At 35.7% G+C, this 20,268-nt stretch overlaps 1 protein-coding gene across 3 annotated transcripts in view; it reads left to right on the forward strand.

The window, feature by feature from the left end:
* Positions 1–20,268, forward strand: part of STXBP4 (syntaxin binding protein 4) — a 73,576-nt gene that overhangs the window by 27,229 nt on the left and 26,079 nt on the right. For all 3 annotated transcript variants that reach the window (XM_026861082.1, XM_026861081.1, XM_026861083.1), the window contains 4 exons: positions 4,519–4,695; positions 6,650–6,766; positions 7,271–7,320; positions 8,315–8,445. In XM_026861082.1, coding sequence (XP_026716883.1) covers positions 4,519–4,695; positions 6,650–6,766; positions 7,271–7,320; positions 8,315–8,445 — 475 coding nt within the window. The remainder of the gene's footprint in view (positions 1–4,518; positions 4,696–6,649; positions 6,767–7,270; positions 7,321–8,314; positions 8,446–20,268) is intronic.

Raw genomic sequence — 20,268 nt, forward strand, 5'->3', positions numbered from 1 at the left:
AAATGCAAACAGTATGGACATCAGGTCCTCAGCATCGAGTGTTTCAATTCACAGACCTGCTCTTACTGGGATCTTACTGATCAAAGGTGGTTTAAGATGGTCTAAGTGGCAGCAACGGCCATTTTCTACCACACGAGGTCCTCGTACTTTTATTTTTCTCTCAAGTACTGTCATGTGATGGTGAAGGTCAGTTTTGCGGTACAAACCTCTAGGGCATAAATACTCAGATTTTCTAGTAAGAGTTTTAAGTAACTGCTGTTGAAAAGGTTCCATGTAGTGAAATGAAAGATAATTAATAAATTATATGTAATTACAGCACCGTGACACCTATTTTAGGGGATACAAGCAGGCTTTTAATGGAAAATTTAGTTATGTTTATACTTGGTGCATTTTCAAGTGTTTTATATATATCTGCAATTCAGAACCAATGTTGATGCTGAGATTCATGGTGATACGAAGTTTAAAAAAATAGGCTACTTAGAGTACTGGTTGCCATTTAACTTATGATGATACATTCCTGCTTGAGCTGAAGTTGAAGTGAATTAATGAGTACATTATTGAGCCCTAATGGCCTGATTAAAAGTATGTGCTTAAGGTCTTCTGAATTTGATACAAGTTAAACATTTTCTTAAAATCACTGCTTTCCTTAACAAGATTTTAAATGAGGATATAGGCTACCAGTCATATACTGCAGTATCTTTTGTGGTATTTGTATTGTCTACTAATTGTGAATCCAAAACATTACAGCTTAATTGGGACAGGCATACAAATATTCTGGTTAATGAACATGTTTTGTTAGTACTGAGTCATTAAACAGTGCTTGAATCAGTAGCTAACAGGATAAACAGACTCTTAAGTTTAGAAATATTGCTAAATTTGAAATGAGGTAGTAATTATTTTCTCATATTGGTCTATGAAAATTAAAATTATTTGATATATTTTTACTTTGAGATTGTGACACAGCACTATTTTTGAGTCTTCCTTGAAATCATATAAAAGTTGAAGTTGGCACAGAACCTAGAAAGGCACTTTTGAGTAGCTGAAGTCTTGTCGACACCATGAATATGAAATCCGTAATGATGTCTTCTATCTTCCTGGATCAGTTTGACTGTATTCTGTCTGCCTGAAAGTCCTGGGTCGTACCAACCTGAATGATCTCTTGTTTACCAGAGCTTTTTTATGCAGTTATTGTCAGCTGAAGCGCTTCGGCTGAACACGGTAAATGTGAAGGGTTGTAAAGATAGGATGCTGTTTGTGGTATCCCATACTGTGCTGGACTTGTATTTCATAGGGTTAAGATTTGCAATTCTATGCTTATGTTTCCTAAGGGGAAAATAGGTGCTTTGAAGACTAGAACTTGACTGGCTGCTATTTTGGAAGCAGTATATAATTTGGTTCACCCTGCCTGAAAAAAGTTTTGGGTTTGTTTTTATTTCGTTAGCTTTTTTATTTTAATGCATAGTAAAGATATTCAAAATTCTTTTAAAGGAGGTTTTCAGCATACGATTTTTATAAAGTTAATGAATAAACATAATTGAATTGTAACTACAATTTTTTGTGTCATTTAAAAGAATACCTTTGTTCCAGTGTTTGTGGTGGCTGGAATATTACTCAGATAAAACCTCCTGACACTTGAATTTATCCAAGGAAGAAATAGTACCTGGCTTTGAAAGAAACCCGTACCTTGAAATTGATTCTGTAAGGATTCCATTTCTCTCCTCCAGCCTTCAATTTCTTATTTGTTGTAGTGGCTTCGTACCAGATTAGGACAAATAGTCCCATCAGGCATTTACAGAGATGAAATATTAGCAGCTGCAGATTCCATTTCTGTTGCGTCTTCTTTCATATGAGCAGTTGAATGGGACAAGAGACAATGTTGCTGAAGCATGCTGTAATCCATCTGTTCTTCACTGGTGGGGGCCTCTTACCTGCGTAACTAAGAGAACCCACCATGTTGCCGCAGTGCCAGCTTCCAGTAACTGGAGAACTGGGAAACCTGGTGGTATCATTTCCCTTTGCCTCCCTGCTCTAGCAAACAGCTCTGGTTTGTCAGAAAATTTTGCTAATACAATTGTAGTATGGATAATCGTTTCATTATAATGTAAGAATCCATTGTTCGTTAATTATTCCTTTAGGTCTTTCGCTGTTGAAATCTGGTCATACTTAGTCTGCTGTTACAGAGAAATTAATATTCAACAGTTGGGTTTCTGAAAAACAGTGGAGGAGTAAAGGCAATTTTGGATTATAAGAGATTAAACCTTTATCTCGAGGTCTTATTTCAAAATGAAGAACCTTCATTTGCATTATAGCAACTTTCCCATGACTTTTCTGATGTCAGTTTATTTAAATAATTCCTATGAGTGCATTTTTAAGATGCCACCCTTTGTCAAGGCCTCTGTGTTCATTTATATTAGTCAAACTTAACATCAGAGCATCTTTTCACTGTTGTCTCCAAGAGTCTTTTTCCCACCTCCAGCCTGTTACTGAAGGCTACCTTTGGTACTGAAGGCTACCAAATCATCCTCTGCATCAGCAGGGCCCAGCTTTTCTTGTTATTGAGTCACATTGTTTCTTAGAGTGGCAAGAAAATGCCCTCTACAAAGGCACCAATTTTGATCTCTATGTCTGTAGATTCATAACTTCTTAGAAGCCCCTGTGTTCTCTCAATTGTTTCTAGGAAAAAGAGCAGCTTTCAGTACGGGTGGATTGTTCTGGTGATCTTTCACTGAGTGCTCTCAGTAATGGCCCCTTGCACTGCTTCTAGTGCCATGCAGACAGACAACTGTAAAACTAGCCAAATAACATAAAGATATGCAGCAGTAAGATTTTGAATAGTCTGTATTTCCAAGTGGAGATGATCATCATGTAGAATAGGCTTATCTAATGCTTTGTGCTTCCAAAAGAAAAAAAATTATTATACTTGCTGTCAAATTAAAGGTTATTTAAATGTATCTCTTATCACTTGTGTTCCTATAACAGAAACCTCTAAACTACATAACACCAATCTCGTCTGTATTCACTAATGATGTTTCTGTTTGCGACATGTGTTTTATTTTCTGAGAGACCGGAATGTCCCTGGCAATCATCCAAATTGGTATTATATTGCAAAACCATTGTAAACATGAGGAAGATGATGTCCTATATATATGTCATTGAGATTAGTTTACTTCTGGCCTGAAATTAATCTATATTGTTTATTAAGACTAACAGTGTACAGGTTAAAAGTAATCTGAAACTGTGATTGGTAGGTCATTTTACAAAAAAAACTGTTATAACAAAGTATAGGAAAACTTGACTTGAATATTGATTGCACAGAACAAATGCTTCTAAGTTAGGAAATAATAGAATTAAATATGTTTTTGTAAGCTTAACTGACCTCCCCAGACATTTGTATTTGACATCTGTTAAATATTATATGACATTTCTTTCACAAAAATAGGAAGATTTTGTCATTTAGGTTTTTCAGAAACAATGCTTTCAAGCCTAGTTTCTAGAAGGTTATTTCCTACTTATTATAGATTCATAGTGTGTTTGTCCTCTACCCCTACCTGCTTCCCCTCTAGTTCCATTCCTGACCTTTTAGCTATATATAGGATATTCATCTAAGTATCCTCAGACGAGGAATTTCTATCTCTGTAAATCTGTATATTTAAAGCTCATAACTTTAATGATTCAGAAAAGTCATATAAAGTGACACAGATGAATAAGGATTAATTTCCAGAGATTAATAAAAAGCAAAGGGGAAAGATGGCTTACTGGTTTTGGTGCCGGTGAGCCTGCACATCTACATTTTTTTGAGAAGTTTGTTTTTTCCTATAGTGTAAGTTCATCTGTTGTCCTTTAGTTTGACTTTCTAAACTTATAAATCACAGGTAACTTGAATTAATATTCAGTAGTAAAATGAAGTGAGCAATATCCTTCTCAAAATCAGATTTTTACAACATTTAGGGCTTACTTTAGCTGAATTAAAAGCTAACAGTTCCTATTTTCCAGTTTTCCGCACATTAATTTTATATAAATTTTATATAACACTTTTCTGTGATAATACAGGATAACAATGTAAGAACAGGAACTAGGCAGAAAAATTAAAACCAGCACTTATTTTAAGAAGTATGGACTGAATACTTGCATTAGAAGTCCATCTACAGGATGGGCAAACTCTGAATTGAGTGTAAATTCAGGCAATAATATAATGAAATAACATCTCATTAAAGTACTTTTTTAGTATGGAAGTGATGGGGCAGATTAACAGCATCAGGTCCATTTCTGTAAAACTCTCCATTCAATTAGATTTACAGTAATCATAGAATTTATTATTTAATTTATTAGGAAAATTCTCTCTCTCTGTAAATACCTGTTCTTTCTTTGCACATCATACCCTTAAAAATTAGCAATTGAACCATCTAACCATAAATACTAAAAGGTAGCCCTAATGACAACAGCATTACTTTTGAGCTGAAACTGTACTTCTTTGTTAGCTGGAGTTGTAACTTTTCAATTAAATTCTATCATCTATAGGAAGCCAAGGCAGCTGTAGAAGAGACAAGAGCTCTGCGAAGTAGGATTCATCTTGCAGAAGCTGCACAAAGACAGGCTCGTGGAATGGAGATGGACTATGAAGAAGTAATTCGCCTATTAGAAGCTGAAATTGTAGAGCTGAAGGCTCAGCTCACTGATCATTCTGGCCAAAATAAAGTAAGCAAAGCAGTCGCCTGTCGTAGTTACCATGGTTTCCTTGCTGTTGTCATGTATCTTGTTTTCATTTTCTTTTCATCTGCTTTTCTAAAGTAGGTCACTGTTTGTCTTGTATTATTCAATAACTGGAGTGATGCATAGTGAAGGGGGTGATGTGAAGTGCATGAGTCTTCCTTTATCCAGATATCTTTGGGCTGGAAAAATAGGAGCTAGAAGCATATGTGGGTCAGAGGTCAAAATGGCACATCTGAGGCATTAAAGCATGGAAATAGTTTCTGGACTGCAGGTACCTTGTCTTTAAAGGCTATATGTATATTTCTATGCCTGTGTATTGCTGTAAAAATGGCCTTCATTTTGTGTTTCTGTTAGGCAAATAATAGCAATATAAAGTCCAGTCCCGTTCTTAAGTAAATTTAGATGTAATCGAGATAATCATTCAAATGCTACAAACAGTATCCTGCCCCAAAAATTTATTTTTTTTATTGAGCCTTCTATTTTAAAACCGCTTCCTATCCAGTGAGGCATTTCAAAACATGCTAAGGAATAAAATATTTGAGGCATTTTTAAATTTTTCTCCGTAATTGCTGATCCATTTTCTACACACAGTTTGAACTAGGGCAAGCAGGTTGGCATTTGTGCATTTGCCTTCTTTTTCATATGAAAAATGGATGTGCATATGAATTGACAAAGAAAACTACTGAAATATTGCCTTATTTCATCATAAGAATTATTTCAATATTATAAGATATTAAAAGGTAAAAACGAGCTCTATGATATACAAGCTTGCAAAGAAGCAACATAGCAAGTATGTTCAGCTCCCAAGGAGGGATTTCCCTCATCTAATTGTGAGTGTGTGAGATAAGACAAATCTCACCCTAGAAATTCTTCTTTCTAAACATTGGGGTGAGATGCCCCATCTTTTATGTCAGGTATTTTTGTAGCACTGTTTGTTTTCTAGGACTTGAATAAATACCAACATTTTAAGAAATTCAGAGCATGTGGGTTGCTTTCTTAAAAGAGTTGTTTCTGAGATGCTAGCTTGAATTTCTCTGAGTGAGCACTCAGATATCTGAGTTGAGATTTGATTCTCTGCATTTCTTATTCAAAAGAAGCAGTATCAAGGAGGTACCAACTCTATAGTACATTCCTTTTAGTATAAAAGAGTGAGGTCTCTCTGAGGGCTTACCAGCTCCTCCTCCAGTAGCGGACAGTGAGATTACCAAATTTAGGTGTTATAATCAACAGGGTCTTTGACATTAAGAGTGCTCATGATTCTGCAGCTTTGTACAGTGTATACAAACAAAGGTGTGTACTCATTTGCTTCATGTAAAGGTAATAAGTGGGTTTTGGTGGGGTTTTTATAAGTTTTATAGTAGGTAGTGGGCTTTCAGAAAAGATCACCTAGGGTGATGTAAAAGTTTATTTTTAATGATAGTGATATCGTAATCTAATGGGGCTCACATTCTCTGTAGCTGCAGTACAGAGGGATGCATAATGCTGATCAATAGGTTATACAAGTGCATGTAGAGAAATCCTAGGGGGTAATTTTCTCTAACGTATGCCATAATTACTCTGGCCAAAGGATGTGCAGATGCAGACTAGTGGACTGAGTTTGTTCACATACTGGCTATTTATGCCACCCTGCTGACAGCTGCTGTCACCATCAGGTTGGTATTTTTCATCCATTCATGAATCAGTTCAAACTCTCTTAAGTTTCAGCCCTATCACTGTTGTTAGCTGTCAACTTCAGTTTATATCATTTGCTAAAATCTCTTGCAGTTTGGGGGCTGATTTACTAACAGTTTGGGCATACCTGCCTCAGGAACTGCTGTTTTTCAGAAATGTAGAAAAGACTGTTAAAACATTTCAGACATCCATTTCAATTCACACCATCTCTCTATGTGAGCCATGGGAGAAAATGATTAGAATAAAAGCATTCAAATATATTTCCCAGGATAACATCCAAGACTTGAGAAAGAGAGTTACAGTGCTTGACTGCCAACTGCGGAAATCAGAATCAGTCAGGAAGACTTTTGAGGTGGCTACTGAAAAATTGCTACAATTTGTAGAGGTAACTTTGCCTTTCATTTCTAGCAATATTTTATTACGAAAAGTTTTGTGATGATGTTTCTGAAGAATAAGCGTAGTAAACTGACTATCAACTAGCTTGCAGAGATCCTTTCATTGCTAGAAATAAAGATGGCGCATGTGTAGGAATTTCCTTAATCTTTATGTTTTGCTACACACTAAACAAATGAAACCAGATAATTTCTTTCACCTAATTTTTCAAACTCATACCAATTTCTGTGAAATTTGCTAGAAGAAAAAGGCAGCAAAAGTAACATTTGATAATATTTTGAAATGTTATGAAACAAGAAAGTCATGTTGTTGTATTTATTTCATTTAAAGGGGTTATAATGTTTAAGTTTTTTACTTTTACACTTCTAGCTGGGAGAGACTAGAATCTAATTACAAATCAGATCCCCCACACCCAAATAGAACAATAAATTATAAGCTATTAACTTTTTGACTGTGTCGCTTTATAAACTGTTAACTTCTTGACTGTGACCAACAGGTTGTGCATGAAATACTTTCAGATAACTCTACTTCCTCGAGAGTTTTAAGGTAATGAAATGGCATAGTTACATTGAAATGGCAATATTAATATTGAAAAACTCTACTACTGTTTCACAGTCCCCAAAAACTGTCTTGTAGCTATTTTTTCCTATAGTTTTTGCTGTGTGTTTCTGCGTGTCATTTTATTGGAAGAGAGGGAATGGCATGAATTATAAATTAGGCTTTCAGGATACAGCTTCATTTAAAACCTCATAATTAAATTAAAACAGTTAGCAATTACATGGCTATAGTTGTCTGGATGTTTCCATAAAGTAATTATAATGTGCTAAGGATTAGTTAAAATTGCAAGGAACCTTAGCAGTGGGTTATAATTTTTAAAATTATTTTTTACATTTGCCCAAGACATTTTGCATCATCATTATTCCAGTAGCATATAAATAAATTGATAATGTGTATATCCATTTAAGTTCTATTACTTTTCTTGTTTAAAAAGGTACCTAGGAATATTCAACAAGATTTAGAGCGGCCTTTGGTCCTTCAGAATATCAGCATGATTGTGCCTATACATTCCAGCTAGTGCTCCATTAATATTTATGTGAAAGTTGTTTGGTCTCTGTCCTGCCATCTTTTATGTTGCATGTTTTATAAAGTTCAGAGACTTTATTTTAGTAAAGGGATTGAAGTATAAAAAACAAAGCTAAGGTAACCGACTGACTCACAGTGTAGAAGATAAGAACTGGGTCTCTTAAAGCGGTGTCCCTTCTTAAATGCTAATGTGAAAATTACTTTGAAATAAGTTACTTTCCTGACACCCACTGAGTTCTTGACATCAGATTTTGAGACATGAGTGTTGTTTGAATTGGACTTTCCTAATACCTTTATCGTACAGAGCTGCTTCTGAGGCAAACATCAGTTTGGTAGTATGAATCTTTTTTGTTTATAGAATGAGACAAAAATCAATCTAGAAACACAAGTTTACTTTATTACAAGTAACCATTTATTTTATAATCTTACAAACAAACACTATTTTTTGTCCTTTCAGTGACAGAAGAACACTGTCTACTAAAGCACTTCTTGGACGGTTGGGAAGGATTGGACCTACGGTCACAACAGCTCTTGCAGCCGAAGCCAGAGACCTTGCCAAGTCTGTCCGTGCCATTTTGGAAGTAGACTGTGAGTGAGTGTGTGCATCTTTGTGTGCGTGCCTGCGTGTATTCACATGCATAAATGCTTGCTTTCTTCCATCACTGTTGTGACTATAGCATCTTGCTTGCTAATTGAGAGTAGCATGTTTCACTCGTCACCATGGGTTGGGTTTTTTTTCCAAATGTGGAAAAAGTTTCCTGAGAAGAGGTTCTGTTTGGATTGGATTAGGACTGTGGTATAGGTGACGGGTGAGGAGTCCAGTGTCTTTCAGAATGGTGGAAGACCTACAGACATGGGACAAGGGCTGCTGCTGCTAAGGGCTATCCCCTTTATTTTTCTAACCTTAACCCTCACCATAACCTAAACTTACGGTACTCACAGGCAGAACTTTCTCCTACAATTGGACTGTTTTCATATGGTGATTGAGCCAATTTTTCTGTTGTGTGCTCACCCAGTAGAATTTGTTCATTGTATTATTTTTTCATTTTGTTCGAAGATTACAGACCTGCCTAAATTCTGGCTGCTTCAGATTTAGTTAGTACTTCCTAGGACTGATACAGAATGCAGAATGAGGAAAAACTGGTATCTGTCTAGAGTTAGAAGTGGTTTTCCATATTAATGCCCTTAAAATAGTAAGTCCTTTTCCTCCTTAACTTTAAGCAGATATCTCAGGATAGAGTATTGCATGCATTTTACCAGTGTCAAATGGGTATAGGAGTAACAACCTTATTTAAGGAAATTGGGTATCTTGTCTGATTCACTTAAGGTTGTGGAATAAGTAACGGTGAGACTTTTATAGAAAATATATAGAGTAAGCAAAGAACAAAAAAGTGAATTAAATAAATCTTTGTAACAGTGTTTTGAATTATAATGAAGTCACAGAATATTTTTGGATCGTAAATATTCTTCCAGCAAAATGTATCAGGTGTTTCCTTACGTTCTTTCTGATAGCATGTATGTTGTTTTGTTAATTGTCAGTTGAAAATTTCTTCTATTTATATTATGCCAAAGGGAGTTTTGTTCCTCTATTACTAGCTTTTAATAAGAATACGGTGGTTTAATAAATCAAGAAAATATTTATTCTTCTGAGGTTTAACCTGGGAGTAGGCAAACATTTCTGAAAAGACTTAATAATTCAGAGGTATACAATACATTTCTACCCATTCTAGAAGGGTTGACTGAGCAAGTGATAAGTTCTATGCAAGCTGAAATTAGTTGCCTGTTACAGAGTGCGGTAAAGCCAAGGGATGGTACTGGAGACTTCAGTGATTTGCTGCCACAGGGCAGATCCTTTAGAGATCTCTTGCTTGATTCAATTTTTCTTTTTACTTTTGTTTGTCTGTTTCCCTTGCCTTTTGCACAGTCTCTTTACATTTGGGTTCAACAGGCTTTTACCAAACAAAGACCTTATGAAAGCTAAAATGGAAGGGTAATATTAAAAAGTTGTTTTGGTTCTGTTAATATCATTCATCAGTCTTCCAAACCCAATATACCCAGGACTTTCTATAGTTCAAGGGCATCTTGATCTAAACATTAGGAGGAAGAAGTCAAAGTAAGCATCACATGGAATTCTAGAGACTTGGGTTTCCTTGTCACAAAAGAAATCACCTGAAATATTTCCATTGATCTTGGTGGGCTTTAAACAAAAGCGGTGCATGTGGTCTAGTCAACAGGATTTTGGAATATAAGCTTTAGTAACTCAGTATCTTAAACCACACAGATATAGATCCGTCTTCCAAGATGCAAAGGATGCATCAGAACAAGATTTCTCCAAATTTTTAGGAAATCAAAGAATTATTGTTAAGGATTTTTAAATGTGAGTTTTGAAGTCAGGAAATGCCCTGGAGGAAAGAATTCTTTTTAAAATCTGGTATCAGTTCTTTACCAAAGAAGATAGATATTTTTATGTAGGATTGGATGTGAACTGGTGAAGCAAGTAATTCACAGACCAGAGGACAGTGCAGGTTCAGTGTCAGTTCAGTATGCACCTTCATCAAACTATAATGAAAATATAGTTATGCCAGAGTACATTTCTTCCTGGAAAACTTAAAGCAGAAAATTAATGCCAGAATGAGGAATATGAAAATCTCCAGAATCATGTAAACTAGCAGAATTTCCTGACTGTAATGTTCTATTTTCATTCTGGAATGTTTACAAAATGTTGTTCTGCTGAATTTACATGAACATGTATCAAAATGTCTTAATGAAGACTTTATTTCTGTAGGGAGTGAATATAGCCCGCAGTTTCATTTGGAGATATGTGTATATCCTCAGGTCATTAACAGAAATCTGTTACAATTCGTAAAAAATATGGTAGTTCATGAACAGTTACTGTAATAAACCACATGCAGTTGGGAAGCTAAGAAACAACTGTGGCTTATTATATGATTTCCAGTTCAGATCATCGAACTGGTAATATATTTTGATTGTATTTACCTATAGTTTAGCAGACATGTCAGTTTTAATTCAGTTTAGATGGATTGATTTGCAAATATAAAACAAATGCCCTGACACATTGTAGGAATTATGGTTGACAATAATCATTGTATCAGAGATCTGAATATCCTTTTTACATTTTTTGGGAATTAATTTAGAAAGGGACTGAATAAATATGTTTGAGGAAATGTTTCAAGATATGAAAAATGTCTTATTTGACATTATTTATGCAATGCTTATTTATTATATCACTCTGTGGAGAAGAAAGCAAAATGAGATTTTGTTCAGATTGTTCAGAAGCATCCAGAATATTAGAATTAGATTTACTGGTGAAAGTGAAAAGAGTGGCCAAGAGAGGAGGTAATTGGTTTTCCACCACTAACAGTGGTAGAGTTCTGTCACATAGACTTGCTTGAAATGATGCAAGGAAAACTTCTAGTTCTAAAAGGCAACTGAATTCCAGCATGTGGTTGTGTCAAACATAATAAGTAGGATACATGTTAGAAAGCTCTGGAGCCACAGCAGGGATCCATTTTATGAACCTGAGAGCCAAAAATAGCTCTGCAGAGAAGGATTTTAAGATTGAACGTCATCCTTCTGAGTTCATTCTGTTTTGAAGAGTATTACAGATAGATTTGGACTCTGACAAGCTTGTGTATGAGATTAAAGCTTTAAACCTCTCTCACTTTCTCTCTCTCTCTCAAAAAAGAAATAGTAGTTAAGGCAGAGTAACTATTTAATAGCATTCTGTCTGCAGTCCTCTGTGCCAGATTCTCACAAAATGTTTCCCATGTGGTCTTCAATTTTCTTGCAGATAGGCTGTCATAAAAAGGGGGGTGTCATGTATGTAGCATTTCATAAATAGCATACATCAAATAAAAAAGTTTAATAGACATTACATTGCAGACTGAATGTTTTCCTTTTTCCTGGAAAGATGTCCGTGACATAATAATTTGTTAATGAATTCTTAGAGAATGGGAGTTAATATTTTTGAGATTGCTAAGTGGATAAAAATGTATAGCCGGGGAACCATTATGATATGTTTTCCCTTCTAAACAGAACTTCTTTTTCATTATTTTCTTCATTTTGTACAACATGAAGTAAAGGAGCCCTAACCAAAATACCTTTTTGATTCATTTACAGTGCACGTGAAACAAAGTCCCGGTGCAAAGCCAAGGTTGTGGAGTGTTCTTTCAAAAGAAAACTCCTTCCCTTGTTAAATATCATCCTTGACAACCAGGTCAAAATGACATATTTATGAGTTAGCCACACAAACTGTCCTCTTCCTTGATAATGGCATGACATTTTTGCCTGAGGGAAGAGGTTTAAAGAAGTTTAGTGTATTCCTGAAAATCTCCAAGTGCATACTGTCTTGTGATAATGCTGCAGATCAGTTTTCAGCTTTGTAGGTTGAATGTCAAGCTATGTGAAGTCAATTTGGCGATTCTTCAAGGGAGGACTCTGTTTAAAAAAAACCCACAACTCATTTTCAGTGTTTACTGCTACAGGATCCTCAAGATCCAGAAATGCAAATAAGAAGTAATAAACAGAATAATCAAGCTCATCCCTTGAAACATTCATCCTTCATCGTCTTGAAAGACTGTAAGCTATTTTTAGAAACTAAGTCTTGAGAGGCCTTTCTGCTTTGTAGACTACAAGCATCTCCTGAAGACATAAAATTACTTTCATCATACAAAGGATAATAATGCCTCAGTGAAAGAACCGTAGCATTTAAAAGTAGTTGCTGGCTGCACTTAGTAGACCATATGGTGCAAATCACGCTAAAAAGAATTGAGAAAGCATTTTCTTCTTTTCTATCACAAAATTAGAAAAGAAATACACTTGGTACTGGTAATGGCCAAAATCTGATTAACCCTGGAACATACTTATCTCTTCATAAAATAGCAGGCAGTCGGCATTTTGAAATGTGCACTAGCATAATGCAGCTTTCAAGTATTTTAACTGCTAATTTCCTCACACTGCCTCTGAAATTTCTATGCAAAAATACAGTCTTGCTCTTGTTGATATAATCCCAGTATCAGTATCCATTAAGGGCTATGAAGCCTGTTTCTCTGCTCAGCAGGTACTCAAGCAGTGCATCTTGAACTGTTTTTTCCCATCACGTCCCTCTAATCTGTTGTCAGCCTGTGATCCGGCACACGGCAATCATGCTGACGTTTACTAAAATGATCTCCAAATTAATATAGCTTCTAAAACCCTACTTATCTTACTGATATTGATCTTGCTAGTCACAGTAGTCACTATACATTTGATTATGAAGATCCTACGGGCAGAAGTTTAGCTTCCCAGTTTTTATATTAATTTTGCTTGTATGCTGACTGTATATAAAAAGAAGGCAATGGAAATTGCTGGTGGTCAGTGTCCATTAGTGCTTGTTCCCTTGATAGTTAAATTGCTTTTGATTTTTAGACCGCAGACAAAGTCTTACATCCCAGTCATTAAAAGCTAAAATATGGAATCTATGTATTTCTTCAGTTTATTTTTCTTTAACTGTATTATGGTCAATTGCCAAAACTATTCTGTATTCAGCAAAGTGTTAGCTGTCTGTTCCTATTCTTTTGACAGTGTGGGTGGAACAAAGTTATAAGGTGAAGTAGCAAGTCTTCACAAGTAACAATTTTGCTATTTTGAGAAGAGCTAATGGTGTTAAGTATTCATATTTCTTGTATTTATTTGTTGCAGCCCCGGTGTGTTTGTTTATTACAACAGAATTAATGCCATATACATGATTGCTAATTTGTTCTTGAAATTAAAGATACAACAGTGCTATAATTTTGTACAGATAATTGGCAGTAGTTCATCAGGAGAGTTCTGAAAAAGTTGACATTTAAGCGTAGGCTGTTCCGCCCCCCCTTTTTGGTTTATGTCTGTACATCAAAATCCAGATGTAATTGTAACGTGGGTACGCATACCCTGGCTAACTTGACTTTTGTTAATCAGGCTAAAATGCATTTGCAGGGGCTGAGTATCAAAATACAAGTCTTCTGTTGACCCCAAGAATATTGTCTGATTGCTAGCATTTGCTGAAACTCATGCTGCTATGTCTTTTTATATTTTTGGTACCAGAAAGAGAATATTATTTCCTGCAGGATCATCTGTGTGGGGACAATTCTACCTTGGGAGGATAGCATACCTTTAATATTCTTCAGCTAATAAACTAGAACTATACCATTTACTGGAAGAGCTGCTTGGGAAGGAGCAGCATAATGATAACTAGAGATAACTCTGTGTATTCATTGTTCTGGCAAGGCCATAAATATTTCAGTGAATTACTGAAATCAGAAATAGAAGAGACCTATTAAATTATACAATGTATATCCTGAACACATCTGTTCAGCTCCCTTTTTTAATAGTTTCTGACTAGCAAAAGAATTAAATCTTAGAATCAGTGATGTATGCTTTAAACATAAAGAGGTTATGTTTGTCAGTTAAACATTTTCTGAGACGGTACTTCCATTAGAAAAATAATAATTTGGTGTCATTAAAATGTATTATTCCTTTGAAACTTTCAACAGAAGAGGTGAGTTCTCCCCAAAGAGAATTTACCAACTGTTCTATCCAGTGGAAAATTTCAGTTTTGCTAGTCCCTGAAGTTTGAAGTTTTTTTCCCCAAAACAAAATGCTTAATGCAAGGGTGATTTCATTTTTGTAGAAAGTAATAATATTATTAAATGAACTTTTTATTGTTGGATCTTTTCTGAGTTTTTAAAAAAAAAAAAAAAAAAAAAAAAGATAAATCCCAGAATCACATTGGTAATTTTGTAATATGACCTGGTCATCAGTGGCTCCTTCTACTTGCAGAATCACGCTGAATTTGGAGCTCATGGGGACTGCTGTCTTCTGCCACAGAACACTGGCACTGTGTTCCTCATGTAGTGTCATGGCATTATACCAAACATTGTCAGCTTCTCAAGAACAGTGCTCCAAAATCCATTTTTCCTTACATAAGAGCAGGAATTCCATGTGCCTGTAGCATGTCTTCCTGGCCTCCACTGGGTTCTGAAGGCGACGTCAGACATAAAACCTCTTCCTTATGTAGCTGAAGCATCTCCTAGTTTGTCTTGAATTTGGAATTTAGTTGTATCTTGTTTGCTCAGTCTAATTTTGTAAAGACAAGGTAGAGCAAGACAGGAGCTTCGTGCTGCTGCTGAATGCATCACTTCTTTCAGTCTCTGTGGGGCAGTGGTTTTCTGGTTTCCAGCTCTGCGCAATGGAAAACTTTATAGGCAGTAGGAGCAGTTGTCTTCCAGTTCAACATGTGCTCGGGACTGTCGATCCCTGCTATCAACCACACACTGTGGGTGAGTGACGCTGCAGAAACAGTGGCTAATACACAAACCCATAGTTATTCCAAAATTGAAACTTAAGGTAGCAAGAAATTGTAACATTATTTTTGATTAAATTGCAGAGTACCCGTATTTCTTTAGTGGTCTGAAAAGTTTGATAGTGCAACACAGGAATATAGTTTAGGAACTGAAATAAAGGTTAGTAATTTTCCTTTTACATCTCCAGTGATGTAAACTGAGAATAACCCTTGACTTAATTTTAATTGTTCCAAAACATAACATCAAGTGCACATGAGATAAGTGGATCCCTTTTGCCCTGTAATATAGACATTTTTGCCTCGTTCTGAAAATGAGACTGTTTCATTAAAAAATAGATAGCTTATCAGCAACTCTTTAGATACACTGCAAATCGGATCACAAGGAGAAGCCCAAAGGTGAACAACTTAGAAAAATTAAAATTCAAAGTTGCATAACAGGCAAAATCCTCAGGAAAAAAATCCAAGCATATTTAATACAATTTTACAAGGACACAGTCTAGAATTTAAAAGCTTATTCTACATAACTGTTGACTGCAGCAAGACTTTGAATTTTCTGCAAATCATTTAAATTTCCGATTTTGCCTGCATGGTAAATAAGAATGAAGAGTTGTAATTTTGACAGTGTTCAAGAACTATAATTCCAAAAGGAAAATATAGCCAAGAATTTCAAACTGTTTCATTGCAACAGAAAGGAAGCGTTCCACTTGAGAAATGTAATAGTGTATAATTTTTTAAATATTTCCAATTTATTTTAAATTGAGTGTGCATGGATATTAAATTAAAAATGGAGCACTAGACCTGTGAGACAAGTACATTCTCGGGTCTGTAAATCTAATATGATCTGCTTTATTTCCATCATTTGTACACCTTGCTTAAAATCATCATCCTCATTTTAAGGAGGGGTTTGAGCCATGAAGCAGTTGACTCGCTCATTCATGGGGGGGAGGATTTAACAGAATTCTCCTGAATTAAATAATTTTTTTTCTGACTAGGTGTCATAGTGATATGAAATCCCAAAAGCGGCTTTTGTTTTTTCTTCTGAAGGGTAACCTACTATTACTAGAATCTATTACAATATAGATAATATTCTTCTGCATTCTTAGATAACTGTCAAGTTTGTTAGTGATTTACAAAAATAATTTGTGTTTTATCATTACTATATATTATATTTATGCTGTGCATTTTCATTGAACAAAAATGTCGGTGCCTTCACTGTGGAACAGTGTCAAGTAGCACCTTTACTCCTGTCTTACCCTTTAAGAAAGACTTTATTAGAAAAGGAGAATGACTAATGAGAAAGCATAGACTTAAGAATAGAGACAGCCAACATAGGCTCTGTTAAAGTTTTCTAAAAAAGTTTTACTGGTTTTGGTTTCTTGCCTTTTTTTTGTAATTGGTACCATATGTTTGATACTATATTTCAGTGCTATGTACTTGATCCAAATTAATTTTTAATGCATGGGTATCCATACATTGCAAAGTAACTTAGAATAATAGATGTGGTTTTCAAGCTGTAGTTTGTCAACTACCACTGAACCACAAAACTTAACTGATTTGCAGCTTGTCTACAGAAACTTAGCACTTTGACATTCTTTTCAGTTACAAGATTCATTGTGATAATCTATGAGAGTTTTTGAGGTTGAGTAGTGATCCTTGACTCAAACCAATTGGAGACTACTGAGCTGAAATAGCAATATTTACAAAATCTGCTATTTCACTGCTGAAGTAGCAATATTGAAGTGCATACCTGTACTTAAAAACAGTGCCTATAATGTTACATAAGGCCAGCGAAAATAAATCAAGGTTGAGTAGTTTATTAGCAAAGTACTAGGCAGGAAAAAAAAAACTTCTACAGTTTTTGTTGTCGTTTTGGTTTTAGTATTATTATTGGGGTGTGAGTTTAGGTGCTGAGAAGCCTAAAAAAAACCCTGTACTATAAAGCCTGTTTCTCTGGCCAGGATTGGTTTGGTTTTACAGTAAATAGTTGGAAGGGGACAAGTGAAGAGTTGTTCAGTACATAATATAATTAAAATATATTATTCCTGTGAACACAAGACATAAAAATGCCTTACAAATGGGCAGCGGAATAAATGTCAGTGTGTAATGTAAATTATACAAAAGTTTAGTGCTCAGATAGTACTTCGCCGCCAAGGAACAAGAAAAGATTAGGCTAGAAAGGACCTGCAGCAATTGGGTAGTGCATCCACCGGCCTCTGGCAGCATGAATTATATCTACATTAATCCAAACAGGTATTTGTCTAGCATATTCCACAGCTTCTGTAGGCTAACTATTCCCATCCTTAATTATCTTTGCCGTTAGAAAGCTTTTCCTTGGAGTAACTCCTCGTCGCGATTTAAGCCCACTGCTACTTGTCTTCGTCCCTATAGTTATCAAAAATACTTCTACTTTCCTCTTTGTGGCAATGTGAAGAACAATGTGAAGACCATATCATGTCCCCACTGTTTTCTGTTCCCCAAATTAAACTAAGAATACCAGTTTGCTCATTTTAGACTTACAGAGCGTGTTCTAGCCACTTCATCACCTTGTATTTCTCTGAATTCTCTCCACCAAAATTGTATTGAGTTCTGTAGTTGAGACCTTTCTGCAGGAGACAAAAATGAAGTGATAAGTTTGATTGCTTTAATATCCAGCATACCAGCTCTTCCGTCCCCACATGGCGTTCCCTTTCCCTGATAGCTCCCTATTACTGATTCGTATGAAGTTTGGGCTTTCCTGTACTTGCAGAGCCTTTTCTGCTGAACCACAGGCTAGCTAGACATACCCCACTTGCTTTTGTGTAGCTAATTATTCGCACCTAGGGTAGTACTTTGCATTTGTCTTTATTGAATTGCACCCTATTTATTTCAAATATTTGATCCACTTAGTCAAGCTCTTACAAAATTCTAATCCTGTTTTTCAGTGATGTTTCAAAGAAATGTCTATTTACAAATGGATTTTAAATCCTGAATCATCCCTGAACTCTCCTTACATGGACTAAAGCCACATTTTGTTCAGAGTGAGTGAGGAATGACATTGTTTTCACCCAGCTGGTCTTACTTGTGGGTATTGTTACAGGACCTAGAAATTAGACCCTCCTTGTTTAATTTGCTGTCCGAGAATCAGAACATTACACTAATCATGTACAAGCAGAGAAGCTAGATAAAAGATGACACTAATAAGGATGGAATAATTTTACAGCCTGATCAAATGAAAAAATATATTTAAAGTATCAATTATGAACAAGTAGCTAGCTAATTGGTGGTTGAACATGTATGTTATTCCCAGTGTTTCACAGCAAGGAAAAAGACAAGTCAATGTCTAAAGCCCGTATTTAAGACAGTTCTTTAATGTGACCTAGATTTCAGAACTCTGTTGTTGCTGCTAGAAAAGCAATTTATTCTCTCTCCATTCACTTACCTTTAATGAGAAAAGATGAGTCAGCTTTTGAATAGGCACTGTCTGTACTGACTTTCAAATCAAAACATTTTAATAATGAAAAACAAGTAAGTGATATTATTATACCTTAAAATGCAGATGAGCTAACAAGATTAGTGCAGTCTCGGTAGGTTAATTTCCAGCATCTCTGAAGGAAGATTTCATTGAAGAGCAGACCTTTAAAAGTCTATGGACTTGTTTAGTTCATACTGTGACCACACTATGAAAAAATTAATTGACTTTGTGCCACTTCTCATACAAGTTGTACTTGCTTTTGGTAACTATGGAGACTGAAGTCAAAACTCTCCTGAATCAACAATTTTACTGAATGGTAAATACTTCCTAAATTGTCCCTCTATTAATTTCTGTTGACAAAATGTTTAGAATTTTGATATATTAATCCTCAATTATAGTATGATATTTTGACTTAAGGGGGGAGGAAAAAAACCTTTTGTAGCATGGAGATGCGGGTTGCTCAGAGTCAGAGGAAATACACAGGTGAGACAGGAACTGAACCTTGAGGTCTCAAACTCAAGGCTGCCTTCCCTCTTCTTTTAATTTGCAAGCACAGTTCAGCCATGGTTGGTTGGTTACCAGGAGCAGGGGGTAACCCAGTGTCTCTCTGTGGGTATGTATGTCTGCACGCCAGCCAGGGAATAACTGTCTCATTATTTCAGGTACCGAAAATTAAAGCAACCGTTACAGTATGGAGCTGAACCAAAGGAGTTGTGTGTCCTTCCGTGCAGTTAATGCTGAGTTAAATTTCCATGGCCACACAACTATGAGCATCCTGAGAGAGCTGGATTAAAGCTGGCGAGGGGGAGGGGGAATGATCAGACCTTTGTTTGGAATGTCAATGTATGCTAAAGCTATCAGTGCTCATCTTGTCTAAGAGGGTTGGTAAGCTTTTCTGTCAGTTCCTTCAGTTGTCACATTTTTTTCACTTTTTTTCAGTAGGTAGGAGTGAGAAGCTGAGGGCTAGCAGAGTTACTTAGACATATATGGTGCACAAGTGTGATAATTTAAAAGGAAAGAAGTACAGGAAAGTTGATTGCCAAGAATGATATAGGAGCCTTTTTAAAAGTACATGTTAAGGAGAATTTGCAAGAGGAAAACATAATTGCTTGGTGCTTTTGAAGGAGACCTAAATGAGGGACAAAACGTACATAACTGATACTAAATCTGTTACCTCATGCCATAAAGCATGTGTCATTAACTGGGAGTTAAGGATGGAGATTTTTGCCTTGCATTAGTGATTGCTACAGGTATTATGTTTGAATCCTTTGTAGTTTAGGTAAAATAAAGTATGCTGTTAGGCACATGATGGACTTTTTTTTTTTTCCCCTTCAGATTTATAACAAAAAAGGAAAGGTATCTACTCTAGTTTCTAAGAACTTTTGACATTATTTTTAAAATATGCTGGCTTTAAAGTCATGTCTTCCTGTAAATCCTTTTATTTACGTGCAGCTGTGGTGGTTTTTGTAACAGGCTAAGGATTATCTTGTGTTAATGTATTTTTACAATTCTTACTTCAAAAAGAAAAAGTATTACTTGGGTCTGTAGTTGCTGCGAAATGAGCTCAGCAGAGAGTAGCTCTGTGTCTCTCAATTGTAGGTGGTTCATGCCAGCTCCC

This window comes from Athene cunicularia (assembly GCF_003259725.1).
Source record: "Athene cunicularia isolate RWA chromosome 18 unlocalized genomic scaffold, athCun1 chr18_part1, whole genome shotgun sequence".
Classification (NCBI taxonomy): domain Eukaryota; kingdom Metazoa; phylum Chordata; class Aves; order Strigiformes; family Strigidae; genus Athene; species Athene cunicularia.